The 26,668-nt window shown below is 39.5% G+C and overlaps 1 protein-coding gene across 1 annotated transcript; it reads left to right on the top strand.

The window, feature by feature from the left end:
* Positions 1-22: 22 nt before the first annotated feature.
* LOC133603386 (ras-related protein Rab-5A) lies at positions 23-26,668 on the top strand. Its single transcript, XM_061956569.2, has 6 exons — positions 23-172; positions 8,018-8,214; positions 8,364-8,515; positions 12,070-12,192; positions 18,273-18,366; positions 25,573-26,668. Exons 2-6 carry the CDS (start codon positions 8,049-8,051, stop codon positions 25,686-25,688), a joined length of 651 nt encoding a protein of 216 aa, XP_061812553.1. The 5' UTR covers positions 23-172; positions 8,018-8,048; the 3' UTR covers positions 25,689-26,668.

The raw sequence follows: 26,668 nt of genomic DNA, 5'->3' as shown, positions 1-26,668 counted from the left end.
CCGGGAAGTTAAAGTGGCGGAGCCTGCTGGAGAATAATCGGTTGCTTCATTAGCTCGCCCGACCTCGGCGCACAGCAAGACGGCTTGAAGTGTTCATTTTTTTTAATTTTTTTTTATTTTTTTTACTGCGGAGACATTGTAATCACACCCAGCGGCTTCGTTTCTTGGCCGGGTGAGTACAGCGAGCATTAGCATTAGCCGCTTCCAGCTAGCCGGGTGTCGGCTCCGCTTAAGTGCCGTCGACACTGGAAGGGCTAAATTCGCCGGCATGACGACTTGGGCGGTTCCGAGTGTCATTCGTTATGTTCGAATAACAAAACATGCAAAATGAACATTTTCACCACCATTTAGTCGGGTCAGTTCGTAGTGACAGCTAGCCTAGCTATCTGTCACTAGCCGCGTACACACCCAAACACATAACTTACGCCACATTTACAATTCCTTCGCCAAAGCGCGCACAATTCTCACGCCACTATGTGTAGGTGGGTCCAAATGACACGACACGACGCGTAGTGGACTTAATAGCTGGGGGGGATAAAAATGAGTCTTGGGGAAATACGTTCCGAACTTTCGTCAGTTAGCCGCGCTGCTAACGCTAGCACGCTGCTAATTCGTGCTAAGTCAACAATAACAAGAGGACAGGTTGCGTAAACTTGTCAATTTCAGGGATGTAACGGTATCAAAATATCACGGGTACGATATGGTCACGGTGTTAAGGCCACGGTACGATGTTATTGTGGTATTGTCCACAAAAACAAAACAAAAAGGTTTGGTAAAACTGCCATTGTGTGTCAAATGAAGTGGCAGGAATGTTTAGGATAAACACACTTACTGTAAATAAACGCTCAAATATACTAATCACATTTTCTTTACTACGAACATGTATTTTTAGGTGCAAAGAATCATGTGGAAACATGCACTGTTTCAAGCAACAACAACAAAAAAAGCGTAAATCAAAAAAGTTAAAGTACCAATGATTGTCACACACTAGGTATGCTGAAATTACTCTGCATTTCACCCATTCCCAAATGTCGTTCTTATTTGTACTGTAAAGTTCAAATTTGAATGACAATAAAAAGGAAGTCTAAGTCTAAATTCCAACCCTTGATCGGTACGATTGTCCAAAAAAAACGTTTGGTAAAACTGCCATTGTGTGGAAAACGAAGTGGCAGGAATGTTTAGGATAAACACACTTACTGTAAATAAACGCTCAAATATACTAATCACATTTTCTTTACTACAAACATGTATTTTTAGGTGCAAAGAATCATGTGGAAACGTGCACTGTTTCAAGCAACAACAACAAAAAAGTGTAAAACAATAAAGTTAAAGTTGAAATACCACTGATAGTCTCACACACACACTAGGTGTGGTGAAATTATTCTCTGCATTTGACCCATCCCCCTGGGAGGTGAGGGGAGCAGTGAGCAGCAGCGGTGGCCGTGCTCGGGAATCATTTTCGGTGATTCCAACCCTTAATTGGTACGATATTATTGTTGTGTCGTCCAAAAAAAACGCTTGGTAAAGCTGCCATTGTGTGGGAAAATGAAGTGGCAGGAATGTTTAGGATGAACAATGTTGTCTGTCTATCTGTGTTGGCCCTGCGATGAGGTGGCGACTTGTCCAGGGTGTACGCCGCCTTCTGCCTGAATGCAGCTGAGATAGGCTCCAGCACCCCCCGCGACCCCAAAAGAGACAAGCGGTAGTAAATGGATTGATGGACACTTACTGTAAATAAACACAAACATAACGCTCAAATTTACTTATCACATTTTCTTTACTACAAACATGTATTTTTAGGTTCAAAAAATCTTGTGGAAACATGCCTTGTTTCAAGCAACAACAACAAAAAAGGGTATAACAATAAAGTTAAAGTTGAAATACCACTGATAGTCTCACACACACCCTAGGTTTGGTGTAATTACTCTCTGCATTTGACCCATCCCCCTGGGAGGTGAGGGGAGCAGTGACCAGCAGCGGTGGCCGCGCTCAGGGATAATTTTTGGTGATTTAACCCCCAATTCCAACCCTTGATCGGTACGATATTATTGTGGTATTGTCCAAAAACAGACGTTTGGTAAAACTGCCATTGTGTGGGAAATGAAGTGGCAGGAATGTTTAGGATAAACGCACTTATGATGAGGTGGCGACTTGTCCAGGGTGTACCCCGCCTTCTGCCCGAATGCAGCTGATATAGGCTGCAGCGACCCCGAAAGGGACAAGCGGTAGAAAATGGATGGATGGACACTTACTGTAAATAAACTAAACATAACGCTCAAATATACCAATCACATTTTCTTTACTACAAACATGTGTTTTTAGGTGCAAAGAAACATGCATGATTTCAAGCAACAACAAAAAAGCGTAAATCAAAAAAGTTAAAGTACCAATGATTGTCACACACACACTAGGTGTGGTGAAATGACTCTCTGCATTTGACCCATTCCCCTGGAAGGTTAGGGGAGCAGTGAGCAGCAGCGGTGGCCGCGCTCTGTAACAATTTTTGGTGATTTAACCCCCAATTCCAACCCCGGATCGGTACGATATTATTGTGGTATTGTCCCCCTCCAAAAAAAGGTTTGGTAAAACTCCCATTATGTGGAAAATGAAGTGGCAGGAATGTTTAGAATAAACACACTTACTGTAAATAAACACAAACATAACGCTCAAATATACTTATCACATTTTCTTTACTACAAACATGTATTTTTAGGTGCAAAGAATCATGTGGAAACGTTTGGTAAAACTGCCATTGTGTGTAAAATGAAGTGGCAGGGATGTTTAGGATAAACACACTTACTGTAATTAAACACAAACACAATGCTCAAATGTACTAATCATATTCACTTTACTACATACATGTATTTTTCGCACTGTTTCAAGCAACAACAGCAACACAAAATACATTTGAGTGTCTTTTAAGTGGCAGTTTGAACATCAAAAAAACAATGTTTAACATTTACTTTCTAAGAAGCAGTGTCCAATGTTGTATCTGTTTGGAAAATGCTGTTTCTCTGAAAAGTTAAATGACTTTTTAACTTTTAATAATGCAAATACCTCAAAAATGTGTATATGTATGGTTTTGCTGGCTTCAAATATATTATTACGGGTGATGGTTCATCAAGTAGCTTCTTATTTCCCGCGGAGTGCAATGTCCGCGCTCCCACCGCGGAAGTGTCGCCTTTAGAATTGCTGGAGACGAAGGTAGCGCTTTAGTACGCAGACTTTATTACCTACGCCAAAGAGGTTGTTTTTGCCAGGGTTTGTTTATCTGTTTGTTAGCAACATAACTCAAACAGTTATGGAGAGATTTTGAGGAAATGTTCCCCCCCCCAAATTTTTCTTATCTACAACAAACACTCTTCTCCCTTTATTGCTGCCTCCTTTTATCCCTTTTACGGTGTTTCACGCCCCTATCTTGCCGGTCTCGCACTGCGCAGGGGATGATGGGAGATGTAGTTAATTTGAAGTCCGGCCAACACAAAAGCGCCAGATAAAAACTACACTCACCAAGTTTTTTGTTTTGACGCCATCACACGTAAATGGCATTATTGGGGGATTTTTGAAACGGCAACACCGCGGTATCTACAATTCCGGTACATCCCTAGTCAATTCCGAAACAAAATAACCGCAAATGCAGCTGAGATAGGCTCCAGTGCCCCCTGCAACCCCAAAAGGGACAAGTGGTAGAAAATGGGTGGATGGATGGATATCATTTCATCAAGCTGTGAGACGGGTTGTATGATGGTTAAATACATGTTGTTGCGGAATGTATTAAGTAGCCTAAATATTCCCACACTACTCCAGATGTGTGCTCCCCTTTTTTTTAATATATCTATTAATGTACATATATGAAAGTCAATATACTAAAATATGTATCCTCATATGGTGATTGTTGCCATGGACGGACACACCTTATTCGTTCAGTTTGTCAAGCAACCATCGTTTGTTTGTTTTTTGTGTGACCTGCAATACAATACTACTGGTGACTCATGTCAGCGTGACGCATTACATTACTGTTGATGCTTCATTTACTGTGGACTCACGACAAAATAACATTATTACAGTGAAGATGGAAATTACCTTAAAAATGGCCCCTTAAAGAGAAACTGCTCTTTTTTTGGGAATTTTGTCGATTATTCACAATCCTTATGTGAGGCAAGCACAAGTTTTTGTTTTTTTCATGTATTCTAACTCGTAAATAAATGTTAGCCAAAGTCAGCTAACAAAGTAGCCAAATAGAGTCACTGTATTCCGTCCCTAAACACCTCCATCAGTGTTTTATATACATGCTGTAAGTATTAATGTAATGCAGAAACAAGCACATTTATAATAACCTGTAATATTTATGTTTGCTTTTCCCTTCAACAACACTACTAATCATGACAGACTTCATGAAAGCCATCAAAGACGACTTTGGTACAAATGATGATCCAGAACCAGAACCTTTTTTATATTTTTGAGCCTGAATATAAGGAGGATGATCTACAAATTTTAGACGCTGCGTGCTAAACCGATCCAATGTTAGTGGAACACTAAGCATCTCGTAGCAGTATTGCTAAGTGCTAAACAAGATATATATACATAATACAACAATCACTTACTGTACACTGTCTGCTCTCACTGGGATGCCGGCTGATGGGATGTTCAAATCTTTCTGTTTAGATGAAGATATACCATATTTTTTTGGAGTATAAGTCGCACTGGAGTATAAGTCGCACCTGCCGAAATTGCATAATAAAAAAGGAATAAAACAAACTATGAAAAAAAAACTGCGACTTATAGTCCGAAAAATACGGTAATCATATTTCACATGAAGGGTTGAAAAAAGTGCGGCAAACAACCGCCTTTTTTTGTTTTTCTTGCCATCTCTGTGTATAAGTTGAATGTCAAAGTTGACCAACTTTTCGGGTTATGACCACAACCTTCTACTGTCCAGGTGAGAGGCATGATTTAGACTTAGACTTAGACTTCCTTTTTATTGTCATTCAAATTTGAACTTTACAGCACAGATAAGAATGACATTTTGTTACATTAGCTCATGGTAGTGCAGGATAAAAAAGCAATAAGGTGCATATATAAATAAATAAATATATATAAACAATATAATGTATATATGTATAAATATATATAAATAAATAAATAGATTACTGTACAGATATATATATATATATATATATATATATATATATATATATATATATATATATATTGCACTTTTTCACATGCGTCTACGTTTATGGATGTATGTTATATTGTCTTTTTTATTCCAGCGAGTTAATCCATTTTGGGGGGAATTGAGGGGATAATTTAATTTAATTATGATGCGTTCAAGAGTCTTACGGCCTGAGGGAAGACGCTGTTACAGAACCTGGAGGTTCTGCTTCGGAGGCTGTGGAAACGCTTTCTAGAGTCCAGCAGTGAAAACAGTCCTTGGTGGGGGTGGGAGGAGTCTTTGCAGATTTTCTGAGCCCTGGTCAGGCAGCGGCTTTTTGCGATCTCCTGGATAGGAGGAAGAGGAGTCCTGATGATCTTTTCCACCGTCCTCACCACTCTCTGGACAGACTTCCAGTCTGAGGCACTGCAGGCTTCAGTCCAGACAGAGATGCTGTTGGTCAGCAGGCTCTCTATAGTGCCTCTGTAGAATGTGCTGAGAATGGGGGGAGGGAGCTGTGCTCTTTTCATTCGACGCAAAAAGTGCATGCGCAGCTGAGCTCTTTTTACAAGAGCTCCGGTGTGTAGGGACCAGGTTATATTGTCAGTTATCTGCACCCCCAGGAACTTGGTGCTGCTTACTATCTCCACCGCTGTGCCGTTGATGTAGAGTGGAGCGTGTTTGGACTGGTGCTTCCTGAAGTCAACGATGATCTCCTTGGTCTTGTTGACATTCAGGACCAGGTTGTTGGTTCTGCACCAGTCAACCAGATGTTTCACCTCCTCCCTGTAGTCCATGTCGTTGTTGTCACGGATGAGGCCCACTACTGTCGTGTTGTCCGCATACTTCACAATTTATAATCTCGACTTAACTGTCACCAACTCCGACACGATGTAGCAGTTCACACGCTCAATATGTCAATATAGTAGCATAAGCAAATTAGCTCTCTGTGATCACGGAGCGGCTAAAAAATGTTTTTCTGCGTTTGCAATTACTATAATATCGCTAATGCTTGGTTAATATTCAGGTCAGGAGATGTACATGGACTATTGTTGGCAGTTTTTGGGATGTTTTTTGCAATGTATTTGCCATATTTTACGAATTAGAATACATAAAAAAAAGAAAAAACATTTGTGTTCTTGTCTCACATAAGGATTGTGAATGATAGGAACAATTCCCCCAAAAGTGCAGTTCCCCTTTTAAGACAAACATTATTCATGGACTTCTTGCGATGTTTTACGTCACACTCTTAGTTGTCAACGTGTCAAAATATGCGAGGCAGTTAAGTCACTTTACAATGGCTGACTTTGCAATTTACGTCTGTCAACTTCTTGTCACTTAAGCTGCTGTGTAATGAGTAGACCGGACTGGCGGTATGTTGCTTTGACTGTTCTATGGTCATCACCACACTTTTCCTCACACATTGAATTTCTACCCGCTCATCAAGTACATACCAAAATGTTAGAATCGCCTGATGATGTAGAGTTAGTTGTTTGTACAAGTGCAATAATAATCATATTCAATAGGTGTGTGAATCTTTGGGCACCTTACGATACAATCTGATTCTGATTCCTGTGGTGACGATTCCATTCAGAATCGATTCTCAATTCAAACCAATTCTTGCAATATATTATTTGGAATATTAATTATAGAGATGTCCGATAATATCGGACTGCCGATATTATCGGCCGATAAATGCTTTAAAATGTGATATCGGAAATTATTGGTATCGGTTTTTAAAAGTAAAATGTATTACTTTTTAAAACGCCACTGTGTACACGGACGTAGGGAGAAGTACAGAGCGCCAATAAACCTTAAAGGCACTGCCTTTGCGTGCCGGCCCAATGACATAATATCTACAACTTTTTCACAAACTAGTGAATGCAACGCATACTTGGTCAACAACCATACAGGTCACACTGAGGGTGGCCGTATAAACAACTTTAACACTGTTACAAATATGCGCCACACTGTGAACCCACACCAAACAAGAATGACAAACAAATTTCGGGAGAACATCCGCACCGTAACACAACATAAACACAACAGAACAAATACCCAGAACCCTTTGCAGCACTAACTCTTCCGGGACGCCACAATATACACCCCCCCTCGCCCACCTCAACCCCGCCCTCCCCAACCCCGCCCACCTCAACTTCCTCATGCTCTCCCAGGGAGACGTGTCCCAAATTCCAAGCTGCTGTTTTGAGGTGTGTTACAAAAAAAATTAATGCACTTTGTGACTTCAATAATAAATATGGCAGTGCCATGTTGGCATTTTTTTTCCATAACTTGAGTTGATTTATTTTGGAAAACCTTGATTGATTGATTGATTAATGCATCCAGCGGGGTATCACAACAAAATTAGGCATTATAATATGTTAATTCCACAACTGTATGTATCGGTTGATATCGGAACCGGTAACTAAGAGTTAGACAATATCGGATTATCGGATATCGGCAAAAAAGCCATTATCGGACATCTCTAATTAATTATAATGACTTTTTTTTTACTTGCATAGAGATGGCCTCAAAACAGTTATTCTGAAATATATTTTCAAAATATTTTTTTAACCGATTTAAAAAAAAATGTAAAAAAAAAAATCGATTTTTTTGTTTTTGTTGGCCCTGCGATTATGTGGCGACTTGTCCAGGGTGTACCCCGCCTCCCGCCCGATTGTAGCTGAGATAGGCCCTAGCGCCCCCCGTGACCCCGAAGGGAATAAGCGGTAGAAAATGGATGGATGGATGGATGTAACGATTTAGAATCAGTTTGAATAAGAATCGCGATTGAAATATGAATATATATTTTTTTGTGTACACCCCTAACATTCAATGTCTTTTTTTCTAAATGTTTCCCAGCATCCGAAAGGAAACGTCCAGAGAAAGTGACATGGCAAGTAGAGGCGGAGCTACCCGACCCAATGGGCCCAACGGCGGCAACAAGATCTGCCAGTTTAAGCTGGTCCTTCTGGGGGAGTCGGCGGTGGGAAAGTCCAGTCTGGTGCTCCGCTTCGTCAAGGGCCAGTTTCACGAATTCCAGGAGAGCACGATTGGAGGTCTGGCCCTCGAATGAATTAATCTTTCCGTACATTACATGTGTAAACCGCGATGCGAAGACCGACCGCCAACAGGTTGTCATAGCAACGTAGTATTCCACTGCTTGATGGAACCAATCTGTGCTTTTGTTTCCCGCCAACCCACGCAGCCGCCTTCCTGACCCAAACGGTATGTTTGGACGACACGACAGTCAAGTTCGAAATTTGGGACACGGCCGGCCAGGAGCGCTACCACAGCCTGGCTCCTATGTACTACCGAGGCGCTCAGGCCGCTATTGTGGTCTACGACATCACCAATGAGGTGAGGTCAAAACATCTGACGTGCAAGTGTAAAAAGAAGAGAACCACTGTCGACAGTAAAACGTTGTGGGATGCGGTGTGGCCAGCGCTGTCTGTAGGAGTAAAAGTCACTGCCGCTGTCCGTGGTGATGAGGGCAAGCGCCATGGGGCAGGGGCGGGGCATGTGCTGACGGCGAGACACAGCTGGCAGGTGATTAGATTTCACAGGTGGTACGTGTTAATCAAATCATCCGTTGTCTTTAAGAGTGAGCGGCCAGGTGCAGGAGAGGAGGGGGAAGTTTGGAGAGAGACTTGGAGAACATGAGACAAAAGAGGACTGAAAGGTTGTGTGTCATGCAAGTGCTTGATGACAAAATAAAACCAGCTGTTAAATCAGAACACCGGTATCCAGCTGACGTGAGTAATTCACCCACCAAACTAGAAGGAGACTTCTACAAACGTCAAAACAATAAAACAGTCAGTAAACGGACTTGAAAGGGCGCTTACCGCCCTCAGTAATCGCCATCTTGGCTGGGAGGTGGAGGGGGAGGAACAACCTAATTTGATATTTTTTCCAAATATTAGCCACACCGGACTATTAGACGCAGATATAAACGTTGTGAAATGAGTTATATACACAGAAATCATTTGTAAATATTTACATACTTTTATTTCTCACACGGCAGTAAAACGACTGATCAAACAAAACAGAAGTCATCGTCATGGACCCGCTAGCTGCAGGAGCTAGCTCTCCAATCAGCTAAACAGACTCAATAACTCCACTGTGACGTTTTGGTGAATTTACTGAGGAATTTCTGAAACTGAAACCATACAAAAAGAAAGTATCATTACCTTACAATGACAAAAATAGACACTCGTAAACATGTTAGCATATTACCATGAATTGATTTACGTGGACCCCGACTTAAACAAGTTGAAAAACTTATTCGGGTGTCACCATTTAGTGGTCAATTGTACGGAATATATACTGTACTGTGCAATCTACTAATAAAAGTTTCAATCAATCAATAGCTAATGCTATCAACGCTAGCTTGATTTCATTACAATGGCATGTATAAATATGCGTTAAAAACACTCCTACAGACATCACACATGGGACGGTTCCTGAGATCGGTAGGTTGTGTGTTCAAACCCCGGCCGAGTCATACCAAAGACTATAACAATGGGACCCATTACCTCCCTGCTTGACACTCTGCATCAAGGGTTGGAATTGGGGGTTAAATCACTAAAAATGATTCTCGGGCACGGCCACCGCTGCTGCTCACTGCTCCCCTCACCTCCCAGGGGAGGGGTCAAGGGTGATGGGTCAAATGCAGAGAATAATTTCGCCACACCTCGTGTGTGTGTGACAATCAGTGGTACTTTAACTTTAGTAAGTAAGAATTGTTTTCGTTATATTGTCAAACTTACAAACGTTGATTGGAATGATAAATGAAGAATCAATACGAGTAGCAACGCTATGGACGGCTAGAATATGGAACTTTCAGTTGAAGGTTCAGTCTAAATTGAAGGGCAATGCGGCGCTGCAGCACCTGTAGTGAACAAACTCGTCCAAAAGATGGCGCCATGGCACAAACAAAAACACACCTATTCAGTGTGTTTGCTCTGTATTTTTTAATAAAACTTGCATTATGACCGTCAACGAAGAAAAATCCATGAATTAGCCGCACCGTTTTATAAGCCGCAGGGTTCAAAGCCTAGGAAAAAAAGTAGTGCCTTATAATCCGGAATTTACGGTACATTTTAAATTATATTGAGGGGCTGGTGGGTGGAAACCTGGCAGACATTTTATCAGGGGATCAAAATGTTGGTGATAATGCTCTAATAAGTGGTTGAAATTCACAGTTTAAAAAACATTTTGATCATCTTTTCCCATAATTGTGTGGGACTGTAAACTGGCAACATTTGCACACTTAGAAATTAAATACACACTGTAGTCTACACATTATGCTTACTGTATTGAAGTGTACTGATGGGAGTTTCTCATTTGACTCTCTTGTTGATAATAAAGATGTAATGTGGAGCTCATGGCACAGTGTTAAGTTTAAAAAGAAATAAAGCTGTACTAGAAGTGCAACATTGTAGCTAACAAGTAAGTTAATGTATGGCGTCTCGTAAAGGAGACTTATTATTTACATTCATCTTTTCTTACCTACTGGTACCTGTTTTTGTGTGCATGCACATGCATCTTTCGATGTTGTCATTTATAATACAAGATAGCGTATAGTCCCTGAAGAGACGGTCAGAAAGCGGCTTTAAGACGGTCTGTAAAACAATCATTGCACATTTTTTTACCAAACCACCACCATTTCATGCTATGTTGACCACAAAGAAGAGTTTTGAATGTAGAAAACATCATAATATACTGCTTTGAATGCGAGCATAGACATGATGGCAGTAAACGGGATGTTGCATCAGCTACAGGGCCCCAACTGACCTTTTTTTATGGCTGAGTGAACATGTTTGTAGATCTTTTCAAAAATGAAAGTAAAAAAATGCACATTAGTACATTTTTCATGTCAGCGAATACAAGCAAGTTATTCTATCATAAAAGTCTTACATCCATGTAAAAGTGACATGTATGAACTTGTTAGCTAAAGCTTATACAGTCATCCAAACAGAAGCCTGTTTGATTTGACGTTACTCTAAGACGACAGAAAAAGAAATTGCTTTTGCCCAATCTGCTCTATTGCTAATAAAGCAACAAAAGACTGGAATAAGCTTCTCACAGACCTTAAAAATGTAACTAATATTTTTAATTTTTGTTTTTTGCAAACGATTGGTTCTTAATGATCAACCAGTGTTGCCAACATTGACAGGATTAGTATTTGAATATGAAATACAGTAAATATCATAGTTAGTTTAACATTAAAAGACTAGTATGTTTTACCTGTGTGTTGATTTAGTGTAGCCTTCAAATATCTTACTAACTGTATAAATTAAAGCTTCTTAGCATGCGTTTTATAGACGGTAAATTGTTGCTGTGTATTGTGGTGTGGTCTGTAAAAATTCAAAGACTTTTAAAGTAGGTGTTTTTTAATTTATGCATTGTATATTTGGGGTATTTTATAAATTGTAGGCCTCTCTGTACAGGCACTTTATTGACTTAAACTTCCCAGCATATGCATTTTATAAATGGACAATTGTATACAGTAGGTCTCTTTTTGAATAATGGGGGATTGTGAGAGGAGTGTAGATATGTTAGGGCGCACATGTGTTTTTAAACATGTACATAGGGTAAATACATAAATCAATTAGCCATTTGCATTGGCTTGAAAAATCTTCAGACACACTTTTTAGAATCTTGCTTGTCATTGACCTGAGTCTGCTTACGTTACATAACTTCCTGTCTTCATTGTTCTTTTCTTCCCACCTTCTTCTAACACCTCGTTGAAGCTCGCCCTTCTCTTGAAAAAGCAACTTTGTATTCTGAACTGGTTGACATGTTTTGAAGCAGATCGTCCAGTATTACTTGCTGTCCGGCCTGGAGAGGCATCATAGGTAACTCTGTTTCCTCCCCGGAATATTCCACTGACACAGTCTTCCTGTGCGCAGGAGTCGTTTGTACGGGCGAAGAACTGGGTGAAGGAGCTCCAGAGACAAGCCAGTCCGAACATCGTCATCGCCTTAGCGGGAAACAAAGCCGACCTGGCCAACAAGCGAGCGCTCGACTTCCAGGTTAGTCAATTTACTGTGTCCGCAACGACGCGTCAAGATCACTGAAAAAAGTCAGTGTTCAAAAACAAGAAAAAAAATACAAAAACGAGGGGTATTTTATTTGAACTAAGCAAAATTATCTGCCAATAGAACAAGAACATTTGGTTTGTCAAGACTTTCCAAAACAAATACAATTAGCTAAACTCAATGAACCCAAAAATACCTTAAAATAAGTATATTCTCACTAATAACAAGTGCACTTTTCTTGGTAGAAAAAAAAACATGAGACCTTTTTTCTCAATATGTTGAAAAATATTCTTAAATTAAGTAAACGCTAGTGCCATTATCTTGACATAATGATATGCGCTCGGCATTACATTTCTTGAAACCAGCAAACTTATACTAAAAACTAATTTATTGTTCTTAATGGAAAGGTAAAAAGGCAACCGCTTGTTACTCTCGGGGTCTCCTCGCCGCTCAGGCAAATCATATTGTCTAAAAATGCATTTTCCCATTGATAACATGACATCATCGCACCAAGTGCGTGCTCTTTCAGTCAATTAGTGCGCATATATACAGCCCGGCCCCCGGCCAAAAAAATTTTTATTGTAATTTTTAAGAATTCATCTGAATGTGCATGAACTATTTTTGTTTGAAATGTTAAATGTTTAAATATTAACTGTCAGTTTACTGTACTGTGCCAACTGTACTACCATATGAGTACGTATTTTCTATTGTTTCATTGCAAGTAAAACAGCAAAGTCTATTTGGCTGTCATCTGTTTTAATTATGAGACACAATTGTGTCACAAAGTCATGATTTCTTTTTGTTCATGCTTGAAATAAGAAATGATTACCGTATTTTTTCGGAGTATAAGTCGCACCGGAGTATAAGTCGCACCTGCCGAAAATGCATAATAAAAAAGGAAAAAAACATACAAGTCGCACCGGCCAAACTATGAAAAAAACTGCGACTTATAGTCCGAAAAATACGGTACTTTAAAAAAGTAGTTTTATACCTGAGTGTTGATAACACAGTTTTGCAACAGTTGATATTCTAGTTTCAAGCATGTTTTACTCAATATAGGCCATAGAATCTCAGCAACAAGTAATTTAGGACCAAAACCCTTAAAACAAGTAAAACACTAACATAAAATCTGCTTAGTGAGAAGAATTATCTTATCAGACAGAAAATAAGCAAATATCACCCTTACTTGCGATATTTAATCTTACTTAGATTTCAGTTTTCGCAGTGTATTACCGCATTTGACCGTTACTGAGCAAGTGTGGATGTTTTGTTAAGAAAGCTTAGCATTCTGACATACAGTGGCTTGCTTCCAGCATCTTTAATGCACAAAATACTTCTAGGTGGCCCCAACATCTTTGAATTTTTCTGACTGCAGTTATTTTGTACACCTTTGCCTTGAAGCACCAAATAGTTTGATGGGTCTGTGATACATTTTTGAACCCCTATGAAAGATTTCTCACACCCTCAGTCATAACACAAAAACAGATATGCTCCCATTCAATATGTGCCCAATTTTATTTTTTTTGGTTTGCTTGCTTTTGATTGTGATTTTTAAAAATCACTTGGATCACAGTACAGCAGGTATACCTAATGGTGTGTCCTGGGAGCGCAGGTTATCAAAGTGGATGTACTGTGGTACCTGTTTTTGTCAGTAGTCCAAACGACCTAATGAAAACTGAAGCACTGTTTTCTTCAATAACTAATGTAAATATGAGCAATCTGTTACAGGCACCCACAAATATGAACACATTTATTTTATAGAGAATGCAGATTTACACGTAGAAAACAAAGTTAAATACATATAAATGATGGATAAAATGTCTAAATCGGGGACTTGGGTTTTGTTGGCTCGCAAGGCTATTGTTAAATAAAATTAAACAAAGAATGTAACAATGCAAGAAAAAAATAGCAAAAAGACAATGCAAATATGAACACATTTATTTTATAGAGAATGCAGATTTACACGTAGAAAACAAAGTTAAATACATATAAATGATGGATAAAATGTCTAAATCGGGGACTTGGGTTTTGTTGGCTCGCAAGGCTATTGTTAAATAAAATTAAACAAAGAATGTAACAATGCAAGAAAAAAATAGCAAAAAGACAATGCAGTGAGAAAAAGCTTAAATTTGGATATTAATAACTAGGGTTGCAAAGAGGAGGAAAGTTTCCAGAAACTTTCCGGAAATTTACCACAGGAAGTTAAGCTCTGGAAGTTTGGAAATATTGGCCATTTTTTTATTATTTAAAGTTGGACACCATCCATGGGAATTAATGGGGAATTACAATAATTATATATTATTGGGCACTTGTCTATATGCTGCTGCATCTTTGTGGCATTTTTGACACAGCTCTTTGCACAGTATTTGCAAATGTACACAGCCTTTCCGCCTACATTTGTTGGGGTGAAATGTCTCCACACATCAGATGGTGTACATTATTCTGTTGGTATTTATTTATTCTAGTAAAACACTAATGCAATGCCACACACAGATGTAAATAGTCAGCTAAACAATTGGAGTAGTCTTTAAAAATATTTTACTGATGGACAAATGAATAGAAATAGGCTAGATGAATAAATGAACACTCAATCAGCATGCTAAATCAAACTATAACCTACATTCTTGTATGACAACAGAATGACTAGCAGAACATAAGGCAGAGGAAACTACACATTTTGATTTAGTATTTGCTAGTTGAACTTTACAGATCACAAAAAAGGTAAATTCGGATCGCTAACGTTGTCAGCATAAATGAATGGGATTTAACATTGAGAAAATTAGCATCACGGCTAACGGAGAAATATTTTCCGTTCATTATGAGACTGTGGTGGTACATAAACCTAGCTAGCTAGAGACATTGGCCCCAAAATCATTGAACAAGTACAGGAACAGCTAGCTAGCTTGAGTGGAAGTCTGCTGGAGTAGTCTACAGTCATACAGTAACAAGCAATTACACCTCTATTTAACTGAAATACCATAGATCAAATATATTTACCCCAGTAATATCATCAAAACTTACCTGACCGGATGAAGTCCTTGGGCTCAAATACTAGTGTGGCCTCAATATCCCTGCTGTAGTGTGTAGCATGCTGGGAATTATCTGTGCATGTGATGGAAGAATGCACTGCACATGTGATGCAGGAATGCACAGTGCAGGGTTGAAATTCTCCTGAATTTGCATTAAATCAGGCTGTTTTAGCTAATAATCATGCTGCAAGATCTAGCATGTTGCATTCAATGTTTATTCCAATTAGTTTCCCATTAATTCCCGTTAATTCCCATGGAAAGTTTCCAACTTTGAATATTCCCGGAATTTTGCAACCCTATTCATAACTAGGGGTGTCCCAATAAGATGGCAAAATAACAAGTATCGGATTAGCCCAATCTTGGTATACATAATAAATCGAGGTGGGCATCTTTGGGCACCTCCAAGATTCAGGAGCTATTCTATTCAAAATCGATTATTGATGCATCTTTAATTTATGTATATTGATGCAGTTTTATAATTATTTTCGTTTCATTAAGTAACGAAAATTAAAAAAAAAACCAATTTGTTTGAAATAATAAAATTAATTCCCATCACATTTATGAAATTAATGGAAATGTGTGTAAAACTTGACCATACGTGCCCAAAAGTAAAGGAGCTGGTCTGATCTCCCGGTGAGGTGTCTCGTTGCACTCAGCCAAATTTTAGAACTGTCTGCATTATTTATAATAAATAAATTGATTATCGATTAGTGACGTTCACTAATCGATTCTATAATCCGTGTATATGTCTGAATTGCAATGCATCTAAAAATCGATTATTTCCCCCACCTTTAATAAGTGTCCTTAATTTAGCAATAATGCAGTCTGAAACAGCACATTTGTCAATACAAACAAGTATAAAATATTATGCACAGATTCAAAGTCTACGAGGAAGCAGCATATTCAAATTCGATTAAAACACAGTGACATCTTTTTCTACGTGTGCGGCCACCTTTTCCCGACGCACTGATGCAAGGTACATTACATCTACTTAGTAGACGAATCGTCCCAGCCCAAGTCAAGTCATTTAAAAAGGTAAACATGTTGTATACTGTAGGAGCTAGCAGCTACACGACAGCTAAGCACACAATAGCACACATGCTAGACATACTTAATAGGTGTCCTTAATTGAACAATATTTTAGTCTAAAACAGCACATTTGATACATAGACAGGTATCAAATAAGCATAGTTGCATATTACTTAAAATATACAAAGTCTCCAAGGCAAATGCATATTAGAAACAAACATGTCCGCATCGTTCCACTTACTACACCGTGACCGTATTGAATTATTGTACCAACTAGGTGTGCCAAAAACAATTATCACTTCACTTTACCCAAAGACAGCATACGTCCGTTCTAGACGGTTGATAATAAATATTTTAGTGTTTTTCTATACCTTTTTATACACTTGATCAAACTTTTTCTAACATTCCACACTACTAAACAAAAGTATATAATTTGTACTGATATCGTATTGGATTAATGTCGTTATTGGCCAATACTCAAGGTTCCGATATCATATAAGAATAATAATGCCACTTCTAACACAAAGTGACATTATTAAAGTAGACATTGAAAGGGTAAAAGAAACCAGATTTTTGGGAGTATTAATAGATGATAAAATGACCTGGAAATCTCATATACAAAATATACAACATAAGGTGGAAAAAAACATTTCAATAATGAGTAAAGCAAAATACGTCCTGGGCCAAAAATCACTTCATATTCTCTACTGCTCGCTAGTGTTACCATATCTGAGTTATTGTGCAGAAATATGGGGAAATAACTACAAATGTGCGCTACATTTGTTCACCGTGTTACAAAAAAGATCAATTAGAATGATACATAATGTTGGATATAGAGAACATACAAACCCTTTATTTATTGAGTCAAAAATATTAAAGTTCGATGATTTGGTAAAATTGCAAACAGCTAAAATGATGTACAAAGCAAACTATAACCTGCTACCAAAGAATGTACAACAATTCTTCTCAACTAAAGAGGAGAAATATAACCTTAGAGGAAAATCTAATTTAAGACATTTGTATGCATGTACAACACTTAGAACCTTTAGCATATCAGTATGTGGAATTCAATTATGGAATGGATTAAGTAAAGAAGTTAAACAATGTACTGACATGATCCAGTTTAAGAGGTTGTTCAAATTAATAGTGCTTACAAAGTACAAAGAAGAAGAATTATAAGAAATACTTTCAATCTTATTGAAAATAAGATATTCTTCATCTCAGTATGTTAATAATGACTGACTTAATTAATTACATATTACAAAACTGTTGTATTACTCATTCACGGATGTCATTTTACTATAAATGAATGTATATATTTGTTAACGCTCTGAAATAGGATTAAATAAGCTTTGCTTCTTCCTACTCCTTTTCGGACATGATGTAAAGAGAAATGTTATGAAATTGTGTGTTGTATTATGCTGTAAGTGTGTTCATGTTCGAAATAAACGAAAAGAAAGAAAGAAAGCTGTCTCAAAGTTCTATCTTTAAATATGTGTAATTTCTGTTTTTAGCATTCTTTACAGAATAAAAATATATTAAAAATGGTAGAAAAAGTTTGGAGACCCTTGGTTTAAATGGTATTAAAGATTCTTGTTGGCAGAGAGAAAGGACACGCTTTTTGTACTTTGCTGGAATTTATTTGGGTTTCTCATCTTCTTTATCAAAGTGCTGGTACTCGCAACTTTCTTTGGCCCTATGATGGATTACTTTGCAGTCGTACTCCGTAAAAGAAATACACAGAATGAATCACCAGCACGTGAATTGTTAGTTTGGACACTGAATTATGTGAAATGATACGCGGGCTAGCGGACAAGTTTGTTACGTGGAATGTTTGGCCGTACGATAACCGAGATGGTATACGACCCCTGGGGGAAAGTCTTGTGCAAAAGATTGTGTTAAAGAACTGAATCATACAAAAAGTGGGTCATAGGACAAGTGATTGCTCTTTAGCAAATGTTTGACGTTGATTTTGTTCACAAAAATACGTTGACAATGTTGTTCTTACGTTGACAGGACGCACAGTCGTACGCCGACGACAACAGCCTGCTCTTCATGGAGACGTCGGCAAAGACCTCCATGAACGTCAACGAGATATTCATGGCCATTGGTATGTGTCTCCTCAAACACATTATTCCACTAGACCTGGGCCGATATAGGATAAAATTAACTAACCGAACGATAAATGAAAATTAACTTTTAATACAATCAAATAATAATTTTTTCATTAAATAAGATATTAAACATACCAGACAAGTTCTCTTTTAGCAGTAAGTAAGCAAATAAAGGCTCTTAATTTGTCTGCTGACGTATGCAGTAACATATTGTGTCGTTTCCCATTCTATTATTTTGTCAAAATGATGAGGGACAAACAGTAGAAAACAGATAATTAATCTACTTATTATTCTTGATACTTCGCATTAGTTTTGGGTGATACTACACATTTGGGGATCACCAATCATACATTGGTCATGATTAAGGTTCTCCTGTGTCCAGGGATGTATTTCCTGGGTTTATAAACAATAAAAAGACAAAAGACTTTGTGATAATAAAAAATATCGATGTAATCATTGTAGTATCGACTATGCACGGCTCTTGTACTTGGTATCGTTACAGTCTATGTCTGTGTATGTAGACCCACCCATAGAATTTGTTTTCATTCAGGAGCGTTACATTGCTGTGTGTGTAGTGAAGCATGTTTAGCTATTGCCCGTCTTGCAGGAATAATACTTGTAAGAAACGTACTTTATTTGTCGTCATGGTGGCGAGGATTAGTGAGTTAGAAGTACACTATATTGCCAAAAGTATTTGGCTACCTGCCTTTACTGACATATGAATTTGAAGTGCCATCCCATGGAATTGTCCAAAAATGTTTTGGTATCCTGGAGCATTCAAAGTTCCTTTCACTGGAACTAAGGGGCCAATCCCAACTCCTGAAAAACAACCCCGCACCATAATTCCTCCTCCACCAAATTTCACACTAGGCACAATGCAAGGGACGGCGTGGCGCAGTGGGAGAGTGGCCGTGCGCGACCCGAGGGTCCCTGGTTCAATCCCCACCTAGTACCAACCTCGTCATGTCCGTTGTGTCCTGAGCAAGACACTTCACCCTTGCTCCTGATGGGTGCTGGTTAGCGCCTTGCATGGCAGCTCCCTCCATCAGTGTGTGAATGTGTGTGTGAATGGGTAAATGTGGAAGTAGTGTCAAAGCGCTTTGAGTACCTTGAAGGTAGAAAAGCGCTATACAAGTACAACCCATTTATCATTTATTAATGCAATCCGAAATGTAGCATTCTCCTGGCAACGTCCAAACCCAGACTGGTCCATCAGATTGTCAGATGGAAAAGCGTGATTCATCACTCCAAAGAAGGCGTCTCCACTGCTCTAGAGTCCAGTGGCGACATGCTTTACACCAGTGGTCCCCAACCACCGGGCAGCGGCCCGGTACCGGTCCGTGGATCGATTGGTACCGGGCCGCACAAGAAATAAATAAAAAATATATATATATTTTTTTATTTTTATTAAATCAACATAAAAAACACAAGATACACTTACAATTAGTGCACCAACCCAAAAAACCTCCCTCCCCCATTTACACTCATTCACACTCATTCTCCCAAAAGGGATGTTTCTTTCTGTTATTAATATTTCTGGTTCCTACATTATATATCAATATATATCAATACAGTCTGCAAGGGATACAGTCCGTAAGCACGCATGATTGTATTTTTTTATGACAAAAAAATATATAAAAAATACCATACCCTGCCCCCCGGTCCGTGGGACAAATTTTCAAGCGTTGACCGGTCCGCAGTTAAAAAAAGGTTGGGGACCACTGCATCCCACGCTTTGCATTGGACTTGGTGATGTATGGCTTAGACACAGCTGCTCGGCCATGGAAACCCATTCCATGAAGCTCTCTGCGTACTGTACGTGGGCTAATTGGAAGGTCACATGAAGTTTGGAGCTCTGTAGCAACTGACTGTGCAGAAAGTCTGTGCAGAAAGTCTTGACCCCTCTCTGTCAGTTTACGTGGCCTACCACTTGGTGGCTGAGTTGCTGCTGTTCCCAAACTCTTCCATTTTCTTATAAAGTTGACTTCGGAATATTTAGGAGCGAGGAAATTTCACGAGTGGATTTGTTGCAGTTTGTTCAGTTCCACGCTGGAAATCACTGAGAGCGGCCCATTCTTTCACAAACGTTTGTAGAAACAGTCTCCATGCATAAGTGCTTGATTTTATACACCGGGCCAAGTGATTGGGGCACCTGATTCTCATCATTTGGATGGGTGGCCAAATACTTTTGGCAATATAGTGTAGCTAAAACTCTACCGACTGCAAATGGACATTAGCCGCTAGCTAGCTAACGGCTAACAAGAGCAATAGCTAAGCACCTCTTGCAGAGCGGCGCTTCAACTTTATAGTTAGTTTTTAAGCCAAAATGCGTCCATTCTTCCTTTTCTATTTTCGCGCTGTTTCTGTGTGCGTTGCTTAACATGTGCCTCTGCTCGTTTTACCAGCAATGTCACGACGAAAAATGTACCGGTATTTTTCAGAAGCAGTATAGTATGGTTTTTTATAGGCTCCAGCACCCCCCGCGACCCCGAAAGGGACAAGCGGTAGAAAATGGATGGATGGATAGTACCGCGGTACTTTATTAGTATACTCTACGAGGTAGCTTAAATGCTAACATGAAAACAATAGACATTAATGTCCTTCCCCGTTACCTTAGTCTAAACTTGTATAAACACATTGTTGTCTAAACAACCAAGATATACTATTCACATTGAATGTAAAGGCTGTGCTGCCTTTGACCAAAGTGATCGATATAAACTAAACAGTTCCGAGTAGAAACAGATTTCGTCAACAGGAAGTGAACTCGTGTGATGTCACATAAACGGGGCGTGAAAAAATGGTTGCTTAATTTGCATTCATTAGAAAACATTCTAAAACCTTTCCAAATGCAAACCCAAGAAGATAAACATATTTAAACACACAAATAAAAATAATTTGGCTCTTCTGTAGCCGGAACAATATTTAATGTTTCCTCTGCCAAGAAAGCATTTTGTGTGTCTATTAATTTTAGGTTTAAAAAATAAAAAACTACAACTTGGTTAACATATTTCAGTGTGAGTATAAGTACTTTTTGAGCATATTCAACAATATCGGGATTCTTTTGGTCACAATAACTTTAATTAGCTATTTTATTTATTGCTTTGGTTGTGTATGTTTAAAGGTCCTCCACCTTTATAGACATAGCCTATTTTATTGCTTTTGGTTGTGTTAAAGTTAAAGTACCAATGATTGTCACACACACTAGGTGTGGTGAAATTTGTCCTCTGCATTTGACCCATCCCCTTGATCACCCCCTGGGAGGTGAGGGGAGCAGTGGGCAGCAGCGGTGCCGCGCCCGGGAATCATTTTTGGTGATTTAACCCCCAATTCCAACCCTTGATGCTGAGTGCCAAGCAGGGAGGTAATGAGTCCCATGTTTATAGTCTTTGGTATGACTCGGCCGGGGTTTGAACTCACAACCTACCGATCTCAGGGCGGACACTCTAACCACTAGGCCACTGAGTACCGTATTTTCCGCACCATAAGGCGCCCTGGGTTATAAGCCGCGCCTTCAATGAACGGCATATTTCAAAACTTTGTCCACCCATAAGCCGCCCCGTGTTGTAAGCCGCATCTAACTGCGCTAAAGGAATGTCAAAAAAACAGTCATGGAATCGTATATCAACATGGACGGAGCTGCTGAAAAAAGCCACCCGGCCTCTTCGCGTAAACTTAAACTTACCTTAACCACTCGCTCATCTTTTCTTCATCCATCCCTTCGAGTTAGCTTTTATGATGACGCCGGCTGGAAAGGTCTCTTTTGGCAAGGTCTTCCTTTTGAATATCACCATGGGTGGAAGTTTCTGGCCATTAGCATGGCAAGCTAGAACCACAGTGAAGGATGACTTCTCATTCCCTGTGGTGCGAATATTCACCGTACGTGCTCCCGTTGTATCCACAGTGCGGTTCACAGGAATATCAGTTGCTGTGAAATACTAATCCGTGTGCGGATGGAGAGATTGCGTCTTTTCATGAACCGGATCCCTGTCACTTGGTAGGAGCCATTTTGTGGTCTTTACAGATGTAAACACACAAAGGAAATGAAACGTACGGTATATCCGCGCGCTTTTTCTTCTTCTACGCGGGCGGGTGGTTGCTTACAGTAGAAGAAGAAGCGCTTCCTGTTCTATGGGGGCAGGTGCTTACCTTGGCGGTTGCCTGCGTAGAAGAAGAAGCGCTTCCTGTTCTACCGGGAAAAAAGATGGCGGCTGTTTACCGAAGTTGCGAGACCGAAACTTTATGAAAATGAATCTTAATATTTATCCATATATAAAGCGCACCGGGTTATAAGGCGCACTGTTAGCTTTTGAGAAAATTTGTGGTTTTTAGGTGCGCCTTATAGTGCGGAAAATACGGTAGGTGGCCTAGTAGTAGTGTATATTTGGAGGTCTTCCACCCCACCTTAACAGATAGACATAATCTATTTTATTGCTTTTGGTTGTGATTTTTAATCAAGTGCAAACTTTTGCTAACAGTATATTTTATTTTTATAATTTGTTTCAAAGTTTGCATTCCAATTACAATGCAGCCCCTCAAGGCACTTGAGATTAAGGGCTGTACAGATAAACGTTGATTAATTGAGTGACAATGTGAAAATATACGAGAAATACAAATGTATTGCATTGGAGAGAGTATACCGTATTTTTCGGACTATAAATCGCTCCGGAGTATAAGTCGCACCGGCCGGAAATGCACAATAAAGAAGAAAAAAAACACATATGTCGCACTGGAATATAAGTCGCATTTTTGGGGGAAATTTATTTGATAAAACCCAACACCAAGAATAGACAATAATAGGCAATTTAAGATAAATACAGAATAGTGAACAACAGGCTGAATAAGTGTACGCCATATGACGCACAAATAACCAACTGAGAACGTGCCTGGTATGTTAACCAACACATCATGGTAAGAGTCATTCAAATAACTGTAACACATAGAACATGCTATACGTTTACCAAACAATCTGTCACTACTAATCGCTAAATCCCATGAAATCTTCCTCCTCGGTGTCGCTCCTGGTATGCCCCGCTAGCGTCCATTCTTTCTGCTGCTCGATCGCCGTTTTCTGGTGCATATTTCACTATGTCCAGCTCGTAATCTGCAGTATATGATTTCCTTTTCGGTGCCATTTTAGTTCAGTCCTTCTCGGTTTTTATAAGTTACCGCGATTGTTGATGTGATCCATTTTCATAGCTCCGGCAGTAGCGTATAGCAGTTAGCATTCCAAAACCCACAATGCACTTCTGCCATGACCCGCCCCCGCCGTATTGTTATTGGTTGGCGTGTGAGTGACGATTGCTGACGTGTGTGTGACGATTGCGGACATTTGCTTCTTCGCTCACGCGAACGAGATAAATAATATTATTTGATATTTTACGGTAATATGTTAATAATTTCACACATAAGTCGCTCCGGAGTTTACGTCGCACCCACGGCCAAACTATGAAAAAAACGTCGACTTATAGTCCGAAAAATACGGTACTTGAATTATTATGTCTATTTAATCCATCCATCCATTTTTGACCGCTTTGTCCCTGTCGGGGTCGCGCGGGGGGTGCTGGTGCCTATCTCAGCTGCATTTCGGGCGGAAGGCGGGGTACACCCTGGTCAAGTCGCCACCTCGTCGCAGGGCCAATAATTTCTTACTAAATGTATTTGTTCTTTACATTTTGACATTAAAAACACATTTACTGCATATCGTTTAAACTTTAATATCTACTAATATTCATACCGACAGCCATCAGACTGTATAATGCATATGTTCCTTTTTGACGGGACTTAAATGTATAATTTAATTATATTATTCACATGTGAATAATTCTGTATAATAGACTGTATTTATATTATTCACATGTGAATAATGCTGTATAATAGACTGTATTTATATTATTCACGTGTAAATAATAATAAAGGGCAGCACGGTGGAACAGGGGTTAGTGCTGAGTAGTCCTGGGTTCAATCCCAGGCTCGGGATCTTTCTGTGTGGAGTTTGCATGTTCTCCCTGTGACTGCGTGGGTTCCCTCCGGGTAGTCCGGCTTCCTCCCACCTCCAAAGACATGCACCTGGGGATAGGTTGATTGGCAACGCTAAATTGGCCCTAGTGTGTGAATGTGAGTGTGAATGTTGTCTGTCTATCTGTGTTGGGCCTGTGATGAGGTGGCGACTTGTCCAGGGTGTACCCTGCCTTCCGCCCGATTGTAGCTGAGATAGGCTCCAGCGCCCCCCGCAACCCAGAAGGGAATAAGCGGTAGAAAATGGATGGATGGACGTGTAAATAATGCTGTATAATAGACTGTATTTATATTATTCACATGTGAATAATGCTGTATAATAGACTGTATTTATATTATTCACATGTGAATAATGCTGAATAATAGACTGTATTTATATTATGCACATGTGAATAATGCTGTAAAATATACTACATTATTCACATGTGAATAATGCTGTATAATAGACTGTATTTATGTTATTCACATGTGAATAATGCTGTATAATAGACTGTATTTATATTATTCACATGTGAATAATGCTGTATAAAAGACTGTATTTATATTATTCACATGTGAATAATGCTGAATAATAGACTGTATTTATATTATGCACATGTGAATAATGCTGTAAAATAGACTATATTATTCACATGTGAATAATGCTGTATAATAGACTGTATTTATGTTATTCACATGTGAATAATGATGTATAATAGACTGTATTTATATTATTCACATGTGAATAATGCTGCATAATAGACTGTATTTATATTATTCACATGTGAACAATGCTGTATAATAGACTATTTATATTATTCACATGTGAATAATCCTGTATAATTTGGTGTCAAAATAATGTTGACAATAAAATCGTTGATCAGCAACAATTGGTAGGTCAACATATGGTCAAGCAAAGTTTATCAGCCCAGGCTTATGTAACTATCTCACATGTGAGCGTGGTATTTTGTTAATAAATGTTTTTGGTAAAGGGTTCACGAAAGTGTAATTTAGCAACCTCGCCACTGGGTGGAGCAACTCCACCGTTAATCTTCCTTCATCCATTTGTGAATTGGCACCATTGGGAACATCCAGGGTACATTGTGGTCATCGACGGTGCCTTGCCGCCTTTTTATTAAGTGGAGGGAGACCCATCCTGACAAAACAGACGCATGGAGGTAAACGCATGTGTGATGATGTCATCGCAGCCAAGAAGCTCCCCAAGAACGAGCCACAAGCGGCCGGCGCCAGCGGCGGGCGGAACCGGGGCGTGGACCTGACGGAGACGAACCAGGCCAACAGCCGCAAGTGCTGCAGTAACTAAGAAGACCCCCTTCCGCCCCCAACACGCACTCACACACACACACACACACACACACACACACACACAAGAAAACACACACTCACACACATTGGGTTTCTCAAATTCCCGACGTCAAACCTTGTCCTCACCCCACCCTTGTGGATAGCGAAAGACTTTGTATAGCTGCATTTCTAAAACCTTTTTGTTTGTTCTTAATGTACTTTTTTTTTTTTTTAAACAAACTTTTTTTTAAGAAGAATATAAAAGATGCATGTTATCACTACAACGCCTGAACAACAACAACAACTAACCCCCACATTGAAGCGAGACCAGCCTGCCAGCGTGAAAAGGGGGCCTCGTTAGCCACACCCACCCTTGGATGCACTGTGAGCGCGCTCCTTTCAGCGACTAACCCCAACAAAAGCGGTTCTTCTTCTTCTGTGGAAATAAATGTTGCAACGATGAGGCCTCCGCGCGTCCACCAGATGCTTCCCGTTGCGCTTCGTCAGTGTCGCCCACGGAAGAGAAGATGTGGAACGTCCCGCTCCGTGACGTCAGTGTCCGTCAGTCCGGGGGGTGGGGTAAGAGACCTGGATTTGGGACTGTGGACAAAACAACCACGAGGCTCGCTAAGAGATTCCGAACAATTGTACAGTCTTGAGGGTCTTTGTTGCTTTTTGGTTTTATTTCATATTCTCTTCTCGTCTCCAAACTGGTCAAAGCGTAAAGCTGTGGTGGTCTTTTTTTTTTAAATGAATTCTATAATTACTATTAGCTCTGTGTAGTGTTATTAACAACAACATAAACCAGCCCTCTGCGGCGCCACGATGGACAGGAACGTTGCATCGCAGTGTTGATCATCATGTCTTCATTTTATACGAGCGATGTTGTGAGCCACTAACTCTCAGCTCCGTTACAGCAAAGTGTATTTTAACAATGAAAAGACACGACTATGATGATGGACTGATCACCTACAACTTAATAAATTCAATTAAGAAGCT

This window comes from Nerophis lumbriciformis, linkage group LG04, assembly GCF_033978685.3.
Source record: "Nerophis lumbriciformis linkage group LG04, RoL_Nlum_v2.1, whole genome shotgun sequence".
In the NCBI taxonomy this organism is placed as follows: Eukaryota; Metazoa; Chordata; class Actinopteri; order Syngnathiformes; family Syngnathidae; genus Nerophis; species Nerophis lumbriciformis.
The sequence above is the reverse complement of the archived record's forward strand: the minus strand, read 5'-3'. Positions and strand labels throughout refer to the sequence as shown.